This window comes from Muscardinus avellanarius, assembly GCF_963383645.1.
Source record: "Muscardinus avellanarius genome assembly, chromosome: 3".
NCBI classification, from domain to species: Eukaryota; Metazoa; Chordata; class Mammalia; order Rodentia; family Gliridae; genus Muscardinus; species Muscardinus avellanarius.
Window position 1 is genome coordinate 110,380,854 of NC_137788.1, and position 18,897 is coordinate 110,399,750.

Sequence of the window (18,897 nt, forward strand, 5' to 3'; positions counted from 1 at the left end):
GGATAAGGAATGTTGTCCCAGTAGTATAGGTCACAGGAGGCAGGGAGATTCCAAGGGGCAAAAAAGTAAAGTAGGGTGTATTCATTTTGAGTCACCCCCCCATGCCATTTTGGCATGGGGCTGTATTTCTATTTTCTGTATTTCTATCTTTATAATAAACCTCTTTAAATCTTCACACACAAAAGAAAAAGTAAAGTAGGGCTGCCTGGCACAGCGGCACACACTTGTAATCCCAGTCCTTGGGAGGCTGAGACAGGAGGGTGTAGCTTGGAGGTCGAATGCCCTTGTACCGCCAAAATAAAGAGGCTTGGGGGCTGTGGCTCCCAGGTACAGCACCCCTGGTGTGATCCCATCACCACACACATGCAGCAGGGCTCTTCCTGGGCACCTGTGTACTCTCCCAGGGCATCTGTGTACTCTCCCTGGCTCGCTCTCCTCCCTCTACGACTGCTCCCTGTGTCATCGGGGAAAAGATACGGCAAGCTGCCCAAAGCCAAAGGAAGCCCAGACGCCAGCCGGGGGCCCAGTGCATGGGAAGGTCCTGCTCTGGTGGACACGAGGGAGAGTCGGGCTGGTTCCCACGGAGCCAGCCTCCGTCTCTACAGAGGGCAATGGAGAAAAGGTTTAGCTGTCTCCTTGGTAGGAGAGGAATTCTTGTGGGCATGGTGGTGGTGCCTGTTGGGCTGGACGCAGGGGGGGAGGAAGGTGCGTCTGGGATGGCGCTGCCTCTTCTGGACCCCTTCATTTAGTCCAGCCTGGGGCCCGCGCCCAGCCGCTTCCCGCCGTCAGTGTCAGGGTGAGCCTTGGAGGCCGGGTGTTTCCTGCTGATGTTCTGACTCAAGTCCTATAACACTCGGTCCTCTCTCTGCTCTTGGGGCAGACCTGCCAGTGGATGGGTGAGTCACTTACTTTCCCTCCCAGCCGGCCCAGGAAATGATTGTTTTCTTCAAACCAGAAACTAGTGCGGAGCAAGGTTTGGAAGCAGGAAACAAGAGGATTCTAGCTTAATAGTTTTTGTTGTTGTTGTTTTTGCAGTCCTGGGACTTAAACCCAGGGGCTCTCTACCTCTGAGTTAAAGACTTTACATTCCCATCCTTTTTTTTTTTTGTACTGAGGATAGAACCCAGGGGCATTCTACCTCTGAGCTATACCTCCAGTCCTATTTTTTATTCGTTGTTTGTGTGTGTATGTGTGTGTGTGATACTAGGAGTGGAACCCAGGGTTTTTTTTCTACCTCTGGGTTATACTCTCAGACCTATTTTATAGTTTAATTGAAAACAGGGTTTCACTAAGTTGCTGAGAGCCTCGCTAAGTAGCTGAGGCTGGCTTCAAACCTGCGTGGTCCTACTGTCTCAGCCTCCCAAGCACTGGGATTACAAGTGTCCACCACCACGCCCTGCTTATTTTTTATTTTTAAACAGGGTCTCACTGAATTACAAAGGGCATAAGTAGCTGAGGCTGTCTGTGAACCGCAATCCTCCTGTCTCAGACTCCCAAATGCTGGGATTACAAGCGTGCGTGCACCACCACGCCTGGCTCCTCCCCAGCCCTTTTTATTTTTATTTTTTTGTACTGGGGATGGAACCTAGTGGTATTCTACCTTTGCTTTTGAAATCTGAAAGACCAGGGTGTGATGGTGCAAGCCTGTAACCCCAGTACTTTGGAGGCTGAGACAGAAGGGTCACAGGTTTGAGTATAGTCTCAGCAAGTAGTGAGACTCTCATCAACCTAGTGAGACCCTGTTTCCAAATAAAAAATGTAATTGGGCTGGGGGTGTAGCCCGAAGGTAGAATGGCTGTGTACTCAATCCTAGTACCACACACACACACAAAAAAAAGCAAGGCGGAGGGGGAGGATTGCAAATTCCAGGCCAGCCTCAGCAATTTACCCTGTTTCACAAGAAAAAAAAAAAAATAAAAAGGGCTGGAGGGGGGAGGTGTAGCTCAGAGGTAGAATTCCTGCTTTCTATTTCAAGAAGGAAGGAAGGAAAGGAGGGAGGGAGGTTGGGGGTGGGTTTTAGTAGGTCAGTAGGTTGCTGAGGCTGTCCTCCTGCCTTAGCCTCTTGAGTACTGAGATTAGTTTCTTAGTATTTTTTGTGTTTCTGCTACACATATATAGATGTATCTATCCAGGTTCTACTTGTATTGCTAATTTGTTAATCTAGCAAGCCTCGGTGGTTACTGTTTCATGAGCCCTCTTTTGGAGACTGGAGGGTGGGGTGGTCAATAGCACCCCTGCTGTCAGGAAGCTCAGAGGGGGCTGGAGGCTGCTTAACAATTAGCAGCTAGTGGGTGCCACATTGTAGCGGGGGCTTCCAGAGGCTCCAGCCCCTACCAGCTAGAGGCTCCTCTGCTCAGGTGGGAAATTTGGAGCAATTCTTTCTTACATATTCTTCCAGTGTTTTTGTTATAGAGGAACAAATATATATGAATATATGTAGTTTTTTTAAAAAAATATCTATTACAACTTGCTTATTTTTTGTGGTACCGGGGATGGAACCCAGAAGCATTCTACCTGTAAGGTACAACCCCAGCCTTATTATTATTATTTTTTTAATCCCTATTTTGAAACAGGGTCTCACTGAGTTGCAAAGGGCCTCACTAAGTAGTAGCTGAGGCTGGCTGCGAGCCCTGATCCTCCTGTCTCAGCCTCCCAAATGCTGAGGTTACAAGCGTGCGCCACAAAGCTCCGGCCATCTTGCGTATTTTAATGTGTTCCGAGGTCTGTCTTCCAGATGTTACAGGAATTGTGGCTTTGGCCATTAGTATCCATTCTGTCCCCCTCCCAAAGGTATCCTGAAATGTTGCACAATTTGTATGAGGTAGGTTAGTAATAAGGGAGCTGCTGTTTTGTTGAACTAGGGATTTAACCCAGGGGTGTTTTACCTCTGAGCGGATCTGCAAGCCTCCTGCCTCAGCCTCCCTAGTCCCAGGACTACAGGTGTGCCCCACCACGCCCGCTGTGGGTCTTGTCTTTCTGCATCTGTGGGTTTTGAAAACAGACCCCAGGGCTCCCTCAGCTCAAACCCGCCTTCGATTCCGAGGCTCAAGAGAGACCTGGGTGACCCAGGCACCTGTCATGGAGGAAGAGGAGGTTCCGTGTAGTGAGGAGGTCCTGGGAAGGGCTCAGGCGCAGCAGAGTGGGGTTTTCCAAGCACTGAGTTCATCTGCCTGGAGTTCTTTGATAAGCAGAGTTTCTGTCCAGAGTCCAGCTGGGTCATTTGTTTCTGGCAACATAGGGGCGGAGCCCGAGGAAGCAGCTGGCTTGCAGGAAGTTGGATGCCTGGCCTCTGTCTCCCCTGCACCGGGACCTGGAAAGGCCCCAGAGAGGAGGGAGGTGTGAAACTCCCTGGTCTTTGCCCGCCATTACCTCTTTCTGCCATCCTCAGAGGGCACAGTGGGCCGCAGCTCAGCCGCAGTGGGGGGGACAGCGCCCCAGGCTCAGCCCACCTCGCCTCACCTGCATTTGCTGTCCATCCATAGCTGCAGCCTCCCGACAGAGCCTGCCAGCCAAGGTCCCTGCGCCATTTTTCTCATCTGTAAATGGGATAGCAATAGGACTTGTAGCATTTGTGTGAGAAATGTTTTTTGTACTTGAGATTGAACCCAGGGGCTTCTACCTTTTCTATTCCTTCCTTCCTTCCTTCTTCTCTTTCTTTCTCTCTTTCTTTCTTTCTTTCTTTCTCTCTTTTTATTTTTGCAGTACTGGGGATGGAACACAGGGGCATTCTACCATTGAGCTACCCAGCATATTTTTTATTCTTTATTTAGAAACATGATCTCACTGAGTTGCAAAGGGCCTCACCAAGTAGCTGAGGCTGTCCACGAACTGCAATCCTCTTGTCTCAGCCTCCTGAATGCTGGGATTACAAGAGTGTGCCACCACACCCAGCTTTTTTTTTTTTTTTTTTTTTTTTGGTGGCACTGGGGGTGGAACCCAGAGGCATTTCTATCTCTAGGCTATACTCCCAGACCTATTTTATACTTTATTTGGAAACAGGGTCTCACTAAGCTGAGGCTGGCTTCAAACCTGTGCAATCCTGTCTCACCCTTCCAAGCGCTGGGATTACAAGTGTGTGCCACCATGCCCGGCTCTTCCACCTTTTTCTGCCCCCAGTCCTCTCTTTTTTTTTTTTTTTTTTTTTGAGATAAGGCACCCCGAGTTCCTTATGCTGACCTTGAGCCCCCATCCTGCCTCCACTGCCCATTCCCAAGGTCAAGGCTGCAGTCTTGGGGCTCCACAGGAAACTCCTTCCCTGTCCAGTGCACAGCGTAGGCCATTGTGTCAGTGTGCTGGGAACTGGAACAATACCGCAGAGTGTATTTTCTCATAGTCCTGGAGGCTGGACAGCTATCACTGAGTTACCAGCAGGATTGGTTTCCTCTGGGACCTCTGTCCTTGATTGCGGATGGCCTGTCTCTGGCCGCTGTCCACCTGGTCCTGCCTCTTGGCACCCCTATTGGCTCCCCCTCTGTCCTAACACCTCCTTTTTCCCTTCCTTCCTTCCTTCCTTCCTTTCTTCCTTTTTTCTTTTCCTTTTTTCTTTTTTTTTTTTTTTTTGTGGTACTGGGGATGGAACCCAGGGGCGTTCTACATCCAAGTTGACACCCCCAGCCCTATTTTTTATTCTTTATTTTGAAACAGGGTTTCACTTCATTGTAGAAAGCCTCTCCAAGTACCTGAGGCTGGCCTTTAACCTGTGATTCTCCTGTCTCAGCCTCCCAAGTGCTGGGATTATAAGCATGAGCCACCATGCCCGGCTCCTAGTACATGGAACTCACGTGTGTGTGTGTGTGTGTGTGTGTGTGTGTGTGTGTGTGTGGTGGAGATTGAACCCAGAGGCATTCTACCTCTGAGCTATACCCCCAGCCTAATTTTATTATTCTTTATTTTGAAACAGGGTCTCACTGAGTTGCAGAGGGCTTCACTAAGTATTAGCTGATGCGAACTACAATCCTCCTCTCTCAGCCTCCCATAAATGCTGGGATTACAAGTGTGTGCCACCACGCCCAGCTGTTAATGAACGGAACTTACTTTTTAAATGGTGAAGACATGCACTTGGGATAGGAGGGCAATTCTCATTTGTTTTAAAATCCCAAATTAATGAGCATGAGGAATGAACTGTCCTTGTGGGCACTGGCTTGCCCCAGGTGGCCTCTGCCCTGTCTGACTCCACCCGCCCTCAGTGGTTCCCCAGGCCTCCCCTAGCTCCTCCTGCTCTCTCCAGCCACTTTGGAGGCCCATTGGCTTGGCAGTCGCTGGCTCTTCCAGCCCTCGCTGCTGTGTGCACCTTGCAGGAGGAGGCCTCCTGGCGCCCCTTTCACCTCTGGCTCCACTCCCTTTCCCTGGAGGGTCTGCAGGTGTCTGCTCCCCCAGCCAGTTCAGACGCAGCAAGTGGCCTTTAAGGTGCTCCGCGGGACGCCTGTCCTGGGCGGAAATCAGCCCCACTGCAAACCAGCAAGCGAGAACTGCCCAAGCAGTTCACCTCTTGGTGCTGGGGTGGAGCCCTCCTCCTTTATCACTGAGCTATATACCTGCAGGCCTTTTTATTTTATTTTATTTATTTATTTAGATGGTACTGGGGGTGGAACTCAGGGGTTTTCTACCTCCGGGTTATACTCCCAGACCTATTTTATATTTTATTTGGAAACAGGGTCTCACTAAGTTTCTGAGAGCCTAAGTAGCTGAGACTGGCTTTGAACCTGTGCGTTCTCCTGTCTCTGCCTCCCAAGCATGGGGCTTAGAAGCACCACCATGTCTAGCTAGGCCATTTTATTTTGAGACAGAGTCTTGCTAAGTTGCTCCAGCATTTTGTGTGTGTGTGTGTGTGTGTGTGTGTGTGTGTGTGTGTGTGTGTGATCCTAGGGATGGATCCCAAGGGTATTCTACCTCCAAGCTATACTTTCAGCCCTATTTTTAATTTTCTTTCTTTCTGTCTGTCTGTCTGTCTGTCTCTCTTTTTTTCTTGTGGTACTGGAGGTAGAACACAGGGACATTCTACCTCCAAGCTACACCCCTAGCCCTATTATTTATTTATTTATTTATTTATTTATTTATTTTTGCAGGTCTGGGGATGGAACCCAGGGGCATTCAAACTCTGACCTACAACCCATGTTGCAAGGGGCCTCACTAAGTAGCTGGGGCTGACTGTTAACCACCATCCTCCAGTCTCAGCCTCCTGAATGCTGGGATGACAAGTGTGTACCACTACGCCTGGCCCCAGCCCTAATCTTTATCCTTTATTTTGAAACTTGATCTCACTGAGTTGGAAAGGACCTCACAAAGTCACTGAGGCTGTCTGCAAACCGTGATCCTCCAGTCTTAGCCTCTCGAATGCTGGGATTACAAGCATGCGCCACCATGCCCAGCCTATTTTTAATTTTCAAACAGGGTCTCACTAAGTTGCAGAGAACCTCAGGAGGTTGCTGAGGCTGGCTCTGAATTTGTGATCCTCCTGTCTCAGCCTCCCAAGTACTGGGGTTACAGGCATGTGCCACTGCGCCTGTCTGTGAGACCCTGTTTCAAAGCAAAAAATAAGAAAGGCTGAGGGTGTAGTACTGAGGTGGAATGGCACTGGCTTCAACCCCCAATACCATTAAAACAAACAAACAAACAAACAAAAAAAAGCCGAGTGTGGTGGCGTACTTATAATCCCAGTACTTGGGAAGCTGAGACAGCAGGATTGAAGTTCTTGGCCAGCCTTAGCAATTTATTGAGGCCCTTTGCAACTTAGTGAGACCCTGTTTCAAAATAAAAGAATAAAATAGGGCTGGGGGTGTCGCTCAGAGGTAGAGTGGCCCTGGGTTCCATTTCCAGCAACACACACACACATGCACACACACAGACAGCAATGCTGCCCTGTCTCTGAAGGTTGTCACACAGCCTGAACGAGGTTCGTGTCCTGTGCTTACAGCGGAGCCTGGTATATGCTGCGTGCACAACACCCGATAGTTCTTCACCTGGCCAGGGCCGGGGGCCGGGCTTTCTGCACTTGGACCCCAAACCTGAGCAGGCCAGGAGCCTGCTGATGCCTTTACCTTTGTAACTTTTCTCATTTGGTATTTAAGAGTAAATCAAACTTCTCAATGGAAAGGATGAAAGCTCCTCCTTTTTTTAATTTATTTTTTGGCAGTACTGGGGAGGAAGCCCAGGGGGCATTCTCCCTCCGAGCTACACCCCCAGCACTATTTTTTTTTAATTATTTATTTTGAAACAGGGTCTCACTGAGCTGCAAAGGGCCTCACTAAGTAGCTGAGGCTGTCTGCAAAGCACTATCCTCCTGTCTCAGCCTCCCAAATGTGGGGATTACAAGGTTTAATAGAAGAAGAGAAACCCCGGTTAGGTAATGATAGTCAGGATCAAACAGAAGAGGAATGTGTCGTGCCCAGTGTGTTTGTGCAGGTGTGTGGCGTAACTCCTGAATGTGTCTTGGGTCTGAGGATCCTTGAGGATTCAAAACAGAACACCTCAGCCGGGCGTGGTAGGCATGCTTGTCATCCCAGCGTCTGGGAGGCTGAGACAGGAGGTTTGCGGTTCAAAGACAGCCTCAGCTACTACTTAGTGAGGCCCTTTGCAACTTAGTGAGACACGGTTTCAAAATAAAGAATAAAAAATAGGGCTGCGGGTATAGCTCAGAGGTAGAATGCCCTCGGGTTCCATCCTCAGTACCACAAAACAAAACAAAGAAAACAATACCTAGAATCACATTACTTGGGAGACTGAGACCAGGTTGGAGGCCAGTCTCAGTAACTTAGTGAGACTCTGTTTCAAAATAAAAAAATAAAGCCGGGTGTGGTAGCGTAAGCTTGTAATCTCAGTACTTGGGAGTCTGAGACGGGAGTGTCACAGGTTTGTGGCCAGCCTCAGCTACTTAGTGAGGCCCTCTGCTATTTAGTGAGACCCTGTTTCAAAATAAGGAATAAAAAATAGGGCTAGGGTTGTAGCATGGAGGTAGAATGCCCCTGGGTTCAAGCCGTATTACCGCAAAACAAAACAAAATAAAAAATAAAAAAGCCTACGGGTTTAGCCGGAAAGCAGAATGCTCCTGGGTTCAATCTCCAGTAACACCAAAAAAAAAAAAAAAAAGAAAGAAAGAAAGAAAAAGAAGAACTTCAATCAGAGTTGGAGCATTAGAGGAATAACCAGAAAGTAGCTGAGTGTGATGGTGCAAATCCCAGAGTTTGGGAGGCTGAGACAGGAGAATCGCAGTTCAAGGCCAGCCTCAGCTACTTAGTGAGGTCCTTTGCAACTCAGTGAGACTAAAAGGCAGAAAGCCCCCAGGAATAATCCCTATAACACACACTGGCAAAGAAATGGCTGTGTGTGTGACTTGCTGGCCGGAGTGTGGGCACCTCCCTGCAGAGGTTGGTTTTGATTTGATTGGATGCTGCTGGCTGATTGGGTGGAGTATGGGTTCTTTGGGAGAGGACTTAAGATGTCAATTATCATGCATGGTATTTATTAGGGTGTGGTCTGGGAAGGAGGAGGAGGGCCGGCCGCTGGTGCTGGGGAGGGAGAGCTGCAGTTACACCCGACCGCCCTGCGGGGAGCAAGCGCCCTTGCTCCTGTCCCACATTGGGGAATTGGTAGAGCTTTTCCTCCCACTCTGTCCACACATGGGCTCTGGCTGCCCTGCCCTGGCAGGAGGCAGGTGCTTGGTAACATCTGGCCTGTCTTCCTTGCTGCTTCTCCCAGCAACTAGCCAGACCCTGTTTCAAAGTAAAACAAGATGGGCTGAGGGTTTAGCTCACAGGTAGAATGCCCCTGGGTTCAATTCCCACTGCCATGCATAAGCACAAAAAGAATCTGAAGCTGGGCACACTGGCCCACACCTGTAATCCCAGGATTTGGGAAGCTGAGACCTCAGGTTGAGGCCAGCCTCAGCAGTTTAGCAAGATCCCACCCCCCAGCATATTGGTGAGATCCTGTTTCAAAATAAAATATAAAGCCGGGCGTGGTGGCACATGCTTGTAATCCTAGCATCTGGGAGGTTGAGACAGGAGGGTCACAGTTTGAGGACAGTCTCAGCTACTTAGTGAGGCCCTTTGCAGCTCAGTGAGAACCTGTTTCAAAATAAAGAATAAAAAAGAGGGGTAGGGGTGTAGCTCAGAGGTAGAGTGTCCCTGGGTTCCAGCCCCAGATCAGCAAAAATAAATAAATGAATAAATAAAATAGGACTGGGGACTGGGGGTGTAGCTAAGAGGTAAAATGCCCTTAAGTTCCATTCTCAGTACCACAGAGAGAGAGAGAGACAGAGAGAGAGAGAGAGAGAGAGAGAGAGAGAGAGAGAGAGTCCTGAGGCTGGGTGTGGTGATACATACTTGTACTCCCAGTATTTAAGAGGTTGAGAGATAGGAGGATCTGCATTCCTAATTCCAGTACTTAGGGGGCTGAGATAGGAGGATCTGGGTTCTGGTTAGCCTCAGCTACTTAGTGGGCCTTCTGCAATTTAGTAAAACCCTATTTCAAAATAAAGAATAAAAATGGGCTAGGGGTGGAGCTCAGAGGTAGAAAACTCCTGGGTTCAATCCTTCCCCAGAGGAAGGAAAGCCGGGTGTGGTGGCCTATGCTTGTAATTCCAGCATTTGGGAGGCTGAGACTGGAGGATCATGGTTTGCGACAGCCTCAGCTACTTAGTGAGGCCCTTTGCAAATCAATGAGACCCTGTTTCCAAATAAAGAATAAAAAATAGGGATGGGTGTAGCTCAAAGGTAGAATGCCCCCTGGGTTCCATCCCAGTACTGGAAAAAAAAAAAAAAAAGAAAGAGGAAGGAAGAGATTAAAGGAGGGGAGCGAGGGAGGGAAAGGAAAGCGGCACAGTGGCACAGGCCTGTGCTAGAAGCCAGGCATGCTGCTGTATGCCTGTAATTTCAGTACCTGGGAGACTGAGACAGGAAGCTCTCAGGTTTGAGGCCAGCTTCAGCCATGCCGCCAGACCGTCAGCAATTTAGTGAGTCTCTGTTTCAAAATAAAATAAAATTGGGCTAAGGGTGTAGCTCAGAGGTAGAATGCCTTACGGTTCAATCCCCAGCACCAAAATGAGTCAAAGAAATCGTGTTTGAGAGAGAGTTTGTATCTCCATTGATAGAATGGGTATTGGTCCGCAGTTGTAAACAAACACCCAGGGCCTCAGGTGCTCACCCCACTTATAGATGTGTGGGCTTTTGGGCCAAGTGGGAGGGCCGAGCTGGGAGCTGATGCCACTCTTCCCCAGCCCTGCCGGCTGGGCTGGGTGGTGATTTTTTCTTCACGACCACTTGGTTCATTCCTTCCTTCCTTTTTTCTTTTTTTTGCGGTACTGGGGATGGAACCCAGGGGCATTCGACCTCTGAGATCCACCCCCAGCCCTATTTTTTTATTCTTTTATTTTAAAACAGGGTCTCACTGAGTTGCAGAGAGCCTCACTAAGTAGCTGAGGCTGTCCGCGCAAACCACGATCCACCCTGTCTCAGCCTCCCGAATGCTGGTTTGACAAGCATGCGCCACCGCGCCCGGCTCTCCTCGGGTCCTTCCTGATGGGGCCCCTCTCTTTCCTTCTCAGCCTCCCTGGTGCTGGGCAAGGGCTCCGTCTACACAGCGAACTCTAAGGTGGATGTTCCTGAGAACAGCCGTGAGTGGGGCGGCCGGGCGGGGGGCAGGGTGGCAGGCGCCCGCACCCTCTCACGCTGACCCTCCGCAGGCGCCACGCTGTCCTGCGTCTACTCTGGCTTCTCTTCTCCCCGAGTGGAGTGGAAGTTTGTCCAGGGCGACACCACCAGTCTCGTGTGTCATAACAACAAGATCACGGGTGAGCGGCCCCTGCTTCCTTCCGTGGGGTGAGGGGGCTGCACCCCGCGCTCCTGTGGCCTCGCCGGCCCTCGGGTGCCCAGCGGGCGGCTCCTCTCACTCCTGTTGCTGTCTCTGCCCCGCAGCTTCCTACAAGGACCGCGTCACCTTCTCCACGAGTGGCATCACCTTTCAGTCTGTGACCCGGCAGGACACGGGAACATACACCTGCATGGTCACCGATGAGGAAGGCAGCAACTATGGGGAGGTCAGCATTCAGCTCACCGTGCTCGGTAAGCCCCTTGCCTGCAGTGCCCGGGACCCCTGCCTTGACCTGCCAAGCCTGAGAGCAGAGCGCCCGTGGCCGGTGCAGTCACACACTCCCGTGACCCCAGAACGTGGGGGCTGAGACGGGAGGATCCCAAGTCCTCGGCCAGCCTCAGCAGCTCAGTGAGACCCTGTTCAAAAAAATGAAGAATAAGCCGGGCTTGGTGGCGCATGCTTGTAATCCCAGCACTTGGGAGGCTGAGACAGGAGGATCGCACAGGTTCAAAGTCAGCCTCAGCTACTTAGTGGGGCCCTATTTTCAAAGTAAAAGATAAAAGAATAGGGCCAGGGTGTAGCTCAGAGGTAGAATGCCCCTGGGTTCAATCCCCAGAATCACAAACACGCTATAAATAAATAAATAAAATCCCCAGAATCACAAACATACAATAAATAAATAAATAAATAGCTGGGCAAGGTAGTACACGCTTGTAATTCCAGTACTTGGGAGGCTGAGACAGGAGTATGACAAGTTCGCATTCAGCCTCAGCTACTTAGTGAGGATCTCTGCAATTTAGTAAGCCCCTGCTCCAAAATAAAGAATAAAAAATAGGGCTGGGGGTGTAGCTCAGAGGTTGAATGCCCTAGGTTCAATGCTCAGTACTAAAAACCAAAGCAAAACAAAGGCCGGGCCTGGTGGCACGCGATTGTAATCCCAGCATTTGGAAGGCAAAGATCAGAGGATGGTGGTTTGTAGCCAGCCTCAGCTACTTAGTGAGGCCCTTCACAACTCAGTGAGACCCAGTTTCAAAAAAATAAAGAATAAAAAATAGGTCTGGGACATGTAGCTCGGAGGTACAATACCCCTGGGTTCTATCCCTGGTACCACACACACACAAAAACCCAAAGAACAAAAAAACACTTGTGGCCCAGGTTTGTAATCCCAGCATTCAGGAGGCTGAGACAGGAGGATCACGGTTCGCGGGCAGTGAGACCCTGTTTCAAAATAAAGAATAAAAATATAGGGCTGGGGGCAGAGCTTGGAGGTAGAATGGCCCTGGGTGGGGAGGGAGAGAGGAGAGAGGAGAGAGGGAGAGAGGGAGGGAGGGAGGGAGGATGGGAGGGAGGGAGAGAGAGAGAGAGAGGGAGGGAGGGAGAGGGGCAGGCAGTGTACAGGCCTTTGAGACACATTCTCCCAGAGCAGCGGGGAGCCCTGGCAGGCGGGAACTCTGGACACAGGGCAGCCAGAGCCCGCCCTCCCACTCAGGACATGGGGTGGGGGGCAGCCGGAGCCGCCCTTCCACTCAGGAGCACCTCTTTTCCTTGTCCCTCCCCAGTGCCTCCATCCAAGCCCACCGTCACGGTCCCCTCCTCTGCCACCATCGGCAGCCGCGCCGTGCTGACCTGCTCGGAGCCCGATGGCTCCCCGCCCTCCAAGTACAGTTGGTTCAAGGGAGACACCATGCTGCCTCTGGACCCCAAGAGCAACCGCGCCTTCAGCAACTCCTCCTACACCCTGGATCAGAGTTCAGGGGAGCTGGTATGGATGGGGCGTGGTGGGGGAGGAAGGGTTGCAGCCACGGAACCCCTGGAGTTGGGGGAGGAGCAAGCAGCGTGGTGAACTCAGCTTACTCCCAGAGGCCGTGAAAGACAGGTCTGCTGGGCTTGGTGGCCACCTCTGTGATCCCAGAACTTGGGAGGCTGAGACAGGAGGATCCCAGGTTCGAGACTAGCCTCCGTAACTTGGTGAGCCCCTCGGCAATTTAGCCTGACCATACTTCAAAACAAACAATTAGGAGGATCACGGTTCGAGGTCAGCCTCAGCTACTTAGTAAGGCCTCTGCAACTCAGTGAGACCCTGTTTCAAAATAAAGATTAAAAAATAGGGTGGGTGTAGCTTGGGAGTAGAATGTCTCTGGGTTCTACCCCCAGTATTGCCAAAAGAAAAAAAAAAGCAAACAATTAAGTAAATAATAGTGCTGGGTAGCCGGGAGTGGTGGCACACATTTCTAATCCACCATCTGGGAGGCTGAGACTGGACATGGAGGATCGCCGTTCACGGGGAGTCTCGGCTACTACTTAGTGAGGGCCTTTGCAACTCAGTGAGACCCTGTTTCAAAATAAAGGTAAAACATCAGGCTGGGGGCGTAGCTCAGAGGTAGACCGCCCTGGGTTCCATCCCCAGTAATGCCCAAAAAAAAAAAAATAAGATAGTCCTGGGTAGCCTAAAGGTGGAGCCTCCGGGTTCAGTTCCCAGGTCCTTGGTTTCTCTAGGCCGTGTTCCAGTGTTTCTGCCCTTCCCTGCAGATCTTTGATCCTGTGACAGCCTCCGATACCGGAGACTACAGCTGTGAAGCCGAGAACGGGTACGGAAGCCCCGCCAAGTCTGAGGCTGTGCGCATGGAAGCCGGTGAGCAGCGGGGGCGCAGACTCCGGTGGGGCCGGGGCGGCCTGTGCCCAGGGCCTGACCTGGGCTCTGTGTCTCACAGTGGAGCTGAACGTGGGGGGCATCGTGGCCGCTGTCCTCGTGGTGATTATTCTCCTTGGAGTCTTGGTTTTCGGCCTCTGGTTTGCCTACAGCAGAGGCTACTTTGACAGTAAGTCTGGGCCCCAGGGGCTGTCCTTGGTCTGTCCCCGGGGCCAAGGCCTGCTTGGTGGGGGCTTTCTGAGGACGGATCCGGGCACTGCACCCGCCACCCTCCCCAGGGTCCACAGACTTCTCCATCTAGCTACCTAGACTGTGTCTGTCCTGCTGTATATACTCAGAGACTTCTTTTTTCTCTTTCAGGGACAAAGAAAGGGTGAGTGAGAGGCCGTGCCGGGCTTCTCCAAGATCAAGAACAAGGGGCCGTGCGCTGGAAAGCTGAGATGGGCCCAAAGGGTGTGGTGGGATTCCAGGGGAGGCAGGCAGCCTGGGAAGACAGCTGGGCTTCTCCCCTACACCTGAGCCTGGCCTTTTCCCCTCTGCCCACATGCCGCTGCTGTGCACTCTTGCTCCTCACCAGCCCAAAGTTCTGGCCTCTTAAGTTGGCAAGGAGCCCGGTGTGGTGGCTCCCGCCTGTCCATCCTAGTACTTTGGAGGCTGAGACAAAGGGTTCCCAGGCTGGAGGCCAGCCTCGGCACTTAGCGAGAATCCTCAGCAAATGAGGGAGACCCTGTTTCAAAAGAATAAGAGCTGAGCCGGGCGTGGTGGGCACTCTTGTAATCCCAGTACTTGGGAGCTGAGACAGGAGGATCGCAGGTTCGCGGCCAGCCTCAGCTACTTAGTGAGGCCCTTTGCAACTCAGTGAGACCCTGTTTCAAAATAAAGAATCAAAAATAGGGCTGGGGTGCAGCTCAGAGGTAGAATGGCACTGGGTTCCATCCCCAGTACTACAAAAAAGAAAAAAAGAAGAAAAAGAGCTGAAGGTATACTACTTAGGCTGAGACAGAAGGATCACAGGTTCAAGGACAGCCTCAGCATTCAGTAGTGATCAGTAACCTAGTGAGACCCTGTTTCCGAATAAGAAAATCAGGCTGAGGGGTGGGTATAGCTTGAAGGTAGAATGCCTCTGGGTTCAATCTCCAGTACCACTAAATAAATAAATAAATAAATCTCCAGTACCATAAAGTAAATAAATAAATAAATCTCCAATGCCACAATGTAAATAAATAAATGAATGAATCTCCAATACCACAAAGTAAGTTAAATAAATAACTCTCCAGTACCCCAAAGTAAATAAATAAATAAACGAATCTCCAATACCACAAAGTAAGTAAATAAATATCCAGTACCACAAAGTAAATAAGTAAGTAAATAGAGCTGAGGGTGTAGAAGCCCCTGGGTTCAGTTCCCAGCACAATTATAATAACAGCAGGGAAGTTGGCAAGGGCCTGCGCCGGGCGCCTGGGGAACTGAGGCCGTCCACCCGGCTCACCCACAGGTCTTCAAGTAAGAAGGTGATTTACAGCCAGCCCGCGGCTCGGAGCGGAGTGAGTAAAGCCCCTGCGGAGGGCGGGTTTCCCCCGGGCCTGTGTGTGGGGTTATTGGCTCCAGAAGACTCAGCTGACCACGCTATTTGCTCCCCCAGGAGGAATTCAAACAGACGTCGTCCTTCCTGGTGTGACCTGGTCGCCTGCGTGGTCCTCTGGGCCTTATCAGGCCCTCCAGGCTCTGGGCCTAGTGTCTTAGCTTCACCGGAGGCCTTGCTTGTCTTCCAGGGCCCCCGCTCTTGCCTTAGGATGTGATTTTAATACCGTCAGTTACGGGTGCTCCGTCTTTCCTGCCCCGCTCCCTTCCTACCGCTGTTGAGTGGCCTGAAGTCTGGAATCCTTGTCCCCACGCGGGCTGGGGCAGGAATCCAGGCAGGCCTGCTCACCCTCCTCCTCAGCAGACAGCAGGGGTGGCGGGCGGGGTTCCCGGGAAGCCACAGCATTCTCTCCTCTAGTCTCTGCCCAAGAGGACCGACGCTGGCCCTTCAGAGTGGGCCAGCCTTGTGCTCCCTAGAGCCCACCCTCATACCTTCCCTGAAAAGTGCCCCTGGGACCCTCCTCGCCCTTCCTGAACACAAGCCAACCTGCTATGTGTCCAGGAAGGGGACTCTGACAGTGCCTTCAAACTGCTGAGGGGAAGAGCCAGGGCTGGATGCGCTCGCCCTTCTCCCAGCACCTGGACGGACCCTTTCAAGATGGCCGTGGGGATGTGTGTTTTGGCTGGGCTCTCGGCTGAGCCTGTGCGTGTGTGAGTGTGCGTGAATCTTTGCCGAATGCGGAAATCGGGTGGTGCGCTGGAGGGCTTCTTAGCTCTTTGGTGAGACTGTTTCTACATGTTTGTATAAGCCAGACATTGATTGCTGGAAATAAAAACTTGGTTTGTCAAAGTTTCTTTTTTTGTTGGGGGAATTGGGGGAAGCCCTGCTCCCCAGCACCTTGGGCTGGGCCCCAGGCTCTGTCTTGGTTCTTGGTACTGCCCCTTCTTGTTCAAGGTTTCAGCCTCTCATTCCAGAGGTACTGTAGAAGTACCCAGGGTGGAGCTGGGCAGGGTTGCACATGCTTCTAATCCCAGTACTTAGGAGGCTGAGACAAGAGGATTGCAGGTGTGAGCCCAGCCTCAGCAGTTTAGCAAGTATCCTGTTTCAAAATAAGAAATAAGCCAGCTGGGAGTGGTGACGCACACTTGTAATACCAGCATTCAGAAGGCTGAGACCGGAGGATCATGGTTTGCTGACAACCTCAGCTACTTAGTGAGGCCCTTTGCAACTCACTGAGACCCTATTTCAAAATAAAGAATAGAAAATAGGGCTGGGGGTTGTAGCTCTGGTGTAGAATGCCCCTGGCTTCCATCCCCAATACTGCAAAAAAAAAAAAAAAAAAAAAAAAAAAAAGCCAGAGGTGTTGGCTCACACATGTAACCCCAGTACTTTGGAGGCTAAGACAAGAGGATTGCGGGTTTGCGGCCAGCCTCAACAACTTAGTGAGGCCCCTGCAACTTAGTGAGACTTTTTCCAAGTAAAAATAGGGCCTGGTATATGCCTCTGGATTCAATTTCCAGCACTACAAGAAAGAAGGAAGGAAAAAAATCCTGGCTTGGAGGTGGAAAGACTCTGGATTGAATTTTTAGCAACACAGGAAGGAAGGAAAAAATCCAGGCATGATGGTACATGTCTATAGCTCCAGTACTTGGGAGGCTGAGACAGAATCACAGGTTCAAGACCAGCCTTAGCAGCTTAGCAAGCAAAACTCTGAGGAGCCTAGAAAGATCCTGTTTCAAAACAAGGGCTGGGTGGCCGGGCGTGGTGTCGCACGCTTGTAATCCCCGCACTTGGGAGGTGGAGACAGGAGGATCGCGCAGGTTCGAAGTCAGCTGAGCAGGCTTAAGAGACCCTGTTTCCAAATAAAAATATAAAATAGGTGTGGGAGTGTAGCCCGGAGGTAGAAGGGCTTCCAGGAACCCCAGTACCACCAAAAAAAAAAAAAAAAAAAAGGGCTAGGGTGGAGGGTGGAACTCAGAATATAGAATGTCCCTGGGTTCAAACTCCATACCAAGAAAATAAAAAGAATATTCAAGTCCCCACCCTCCTGCCTGCCGAGTATGTTCTTAGACTTTAAGTCGTCAGTGCCCTCTTCCTTTGGACCCCTTTCTGCCCTTAATTTCTCCTTACCCATATATCACAATCCTTCAATCTAATTATTAACTAACAACAGGGTAAACGAGGGTTTTGATTTTGCTTCTTTCTTTTTTCTTCAAGGAATTCAACACAGAAACGTGACATCCCCAGCCCTTTTATTCTTATCTTGAGCTGGTCTCTAGGTTTGCTGAGTCTCGCTAAATTGTTGAGGCTGGTCTTGAACTTGGGACCTCTCTCCCTCTGCCTCCCTTGTACCAGAACAACAGGTATGCACAACCATGCCAGACCCTGTGCCATATTCTGTTCTTTTACCTAAAATCCCTTACGAGAAACTGGGAGGCTGAGACAGGAGGATCAGGGTTCCCAGACAACCTCAGCTACTTAGTGAGGCCCTCTGCAACTCAGTGAGACCCTGTTTCAGAAAAAAAAAAAAAAAAGAATAAAAAATAGGGCTGGGGGTGTAGCTCCAGGGTAGAATGCCAGGCTGAGACAGAAGGGTTGCAGTTTTCAGGCCAACATCAGCAATTTTTTTTTTTGTGTGTGTGTGTGGTACTGGGGGTGGAACCCAGGGGTTTTCTACCTCTGGGGTGTATTTCCAGACCTATTTTCTATTTTATTTGGAAACAGGGTCTCACTAAGTAGCTGAAGCTGGCTTTGAACCTGTGTGATCCTCCTGTCTCCACCTCCCAAGCAGGGATTACAAGCGTGCGTCACCATGCCCAGCTTCAATCAGCAATCTATCAAGGTTCTCAGCAATTTTGTGAGACACCATTTCAGTATTAAAAAGGTCTGGGGTTGTAGGTTGTAGCTCAGATCTGTTTTTTTTTTTTTTTTTTTAATTCAAGATCTTACCAAGTTTCTGAAGCTGGCCTTGAACCTGTAATCCTATCTCAGCCTCCCAAGTACTGGGATTGCAGGCATGCACTATCCTGCCCAGACCTGGTTATTTACAAGATCACTAAGTTTGGAATGTGGCACATGCTTCAATTCAAACAAAAAGTGTCAGGAGACACATATATCAGGAACATATGCAGGTTTTTTTGTTTTTTGTTTTTTGTTTTTGTTTTTGTTTTTTCCTATTTAGAGAAAAGGAGGTAGGAAATTAGCCGGAAAGAAGTCAGCGCAAAGGCACAAACAGCTGGGAGAGAGTACTTTTCCTACAATGAGATGTGCTGCCACCAGGTGGAGCCCGCCCCGCCTGGCCGGGAACTTGGAATGGAGATGCTTGGTTACCTGCCTGATTCGCAGGAGATCTCGGAGGCAACGTGGGGGTGGAAAATAACACCACCTATCTGATTGGCAAAAAGTCTTGGCTGAGGTTATACAAAAGGCATGACTCCCACGGAGGGCAATGGGGCAATATCCCGACAAGTTACCTGAACCCTCTTGTTGGACGTGGCGAACATATCTAGGAATTTACCCTGGAGATCACGCCTCTACCAGTATGCGTATCGCTCTACACATGCGCAGGGTTCTTTGGCCGCAAACGGTCTCTACTTGCAACACACGAGACACAATGTAAAAATGCTCAAGGGGGAAATTTGCTTGAATAAACAATGGTGTATTTCCACAAGGAAACAGTGCCACTGCCAAAGTAACAAGGAGGGGGTGTGGTGGAGCGCTCTTGTAACATAGTATTAGAGAGGCTGAGATGTGAAGACCGCAGGTTCTAGGACCACCTCAGCAAGTCCTGAGACTCTCAGCAAACCAATAAGACCCTCTTTCTTTCTTTCTTTCTTTCTTTCTTTCTTTCTTTCTTTCT

At 50.4% G+C, this 18,897-nt stretch overlaps 1 protein-coding gene across 1 annotated transcript; it reads left to right on the forward strand.

The window, feature by feature from the left end:
• Window positions 1–662: 662 nt before the first annotated feature.
• F11R (F11 receptor) lies at window positions 663–15,134 on the forward strand (the record flags this gene model as incomplete). Its single annotated transcript, XM_080691533.1, has 12 exons — window positions 663–705; window positions 750–796; window positions 922–973; window positions 10,541–10,609; window positions 10,679–10,786; window positions 10,911–11,057; window positions 12,366–12,568; window positions 13,336–13,438; window positions 13,518–13,625; window positions 13,817–13,829; window positions 14,952–15,000; window positions 15,099–15,134. The coding sequence occupies 12 exons, from the start codon at window positions 663–665 to the stop codon at window positions 15,132–15,134; spliced, it is 978 nt and encodes a 325-aa protein (XP_080547659.1).
• Between the last annotated feature and the right edge of the window lie 3,763 nt (window positions 15,135–18,897).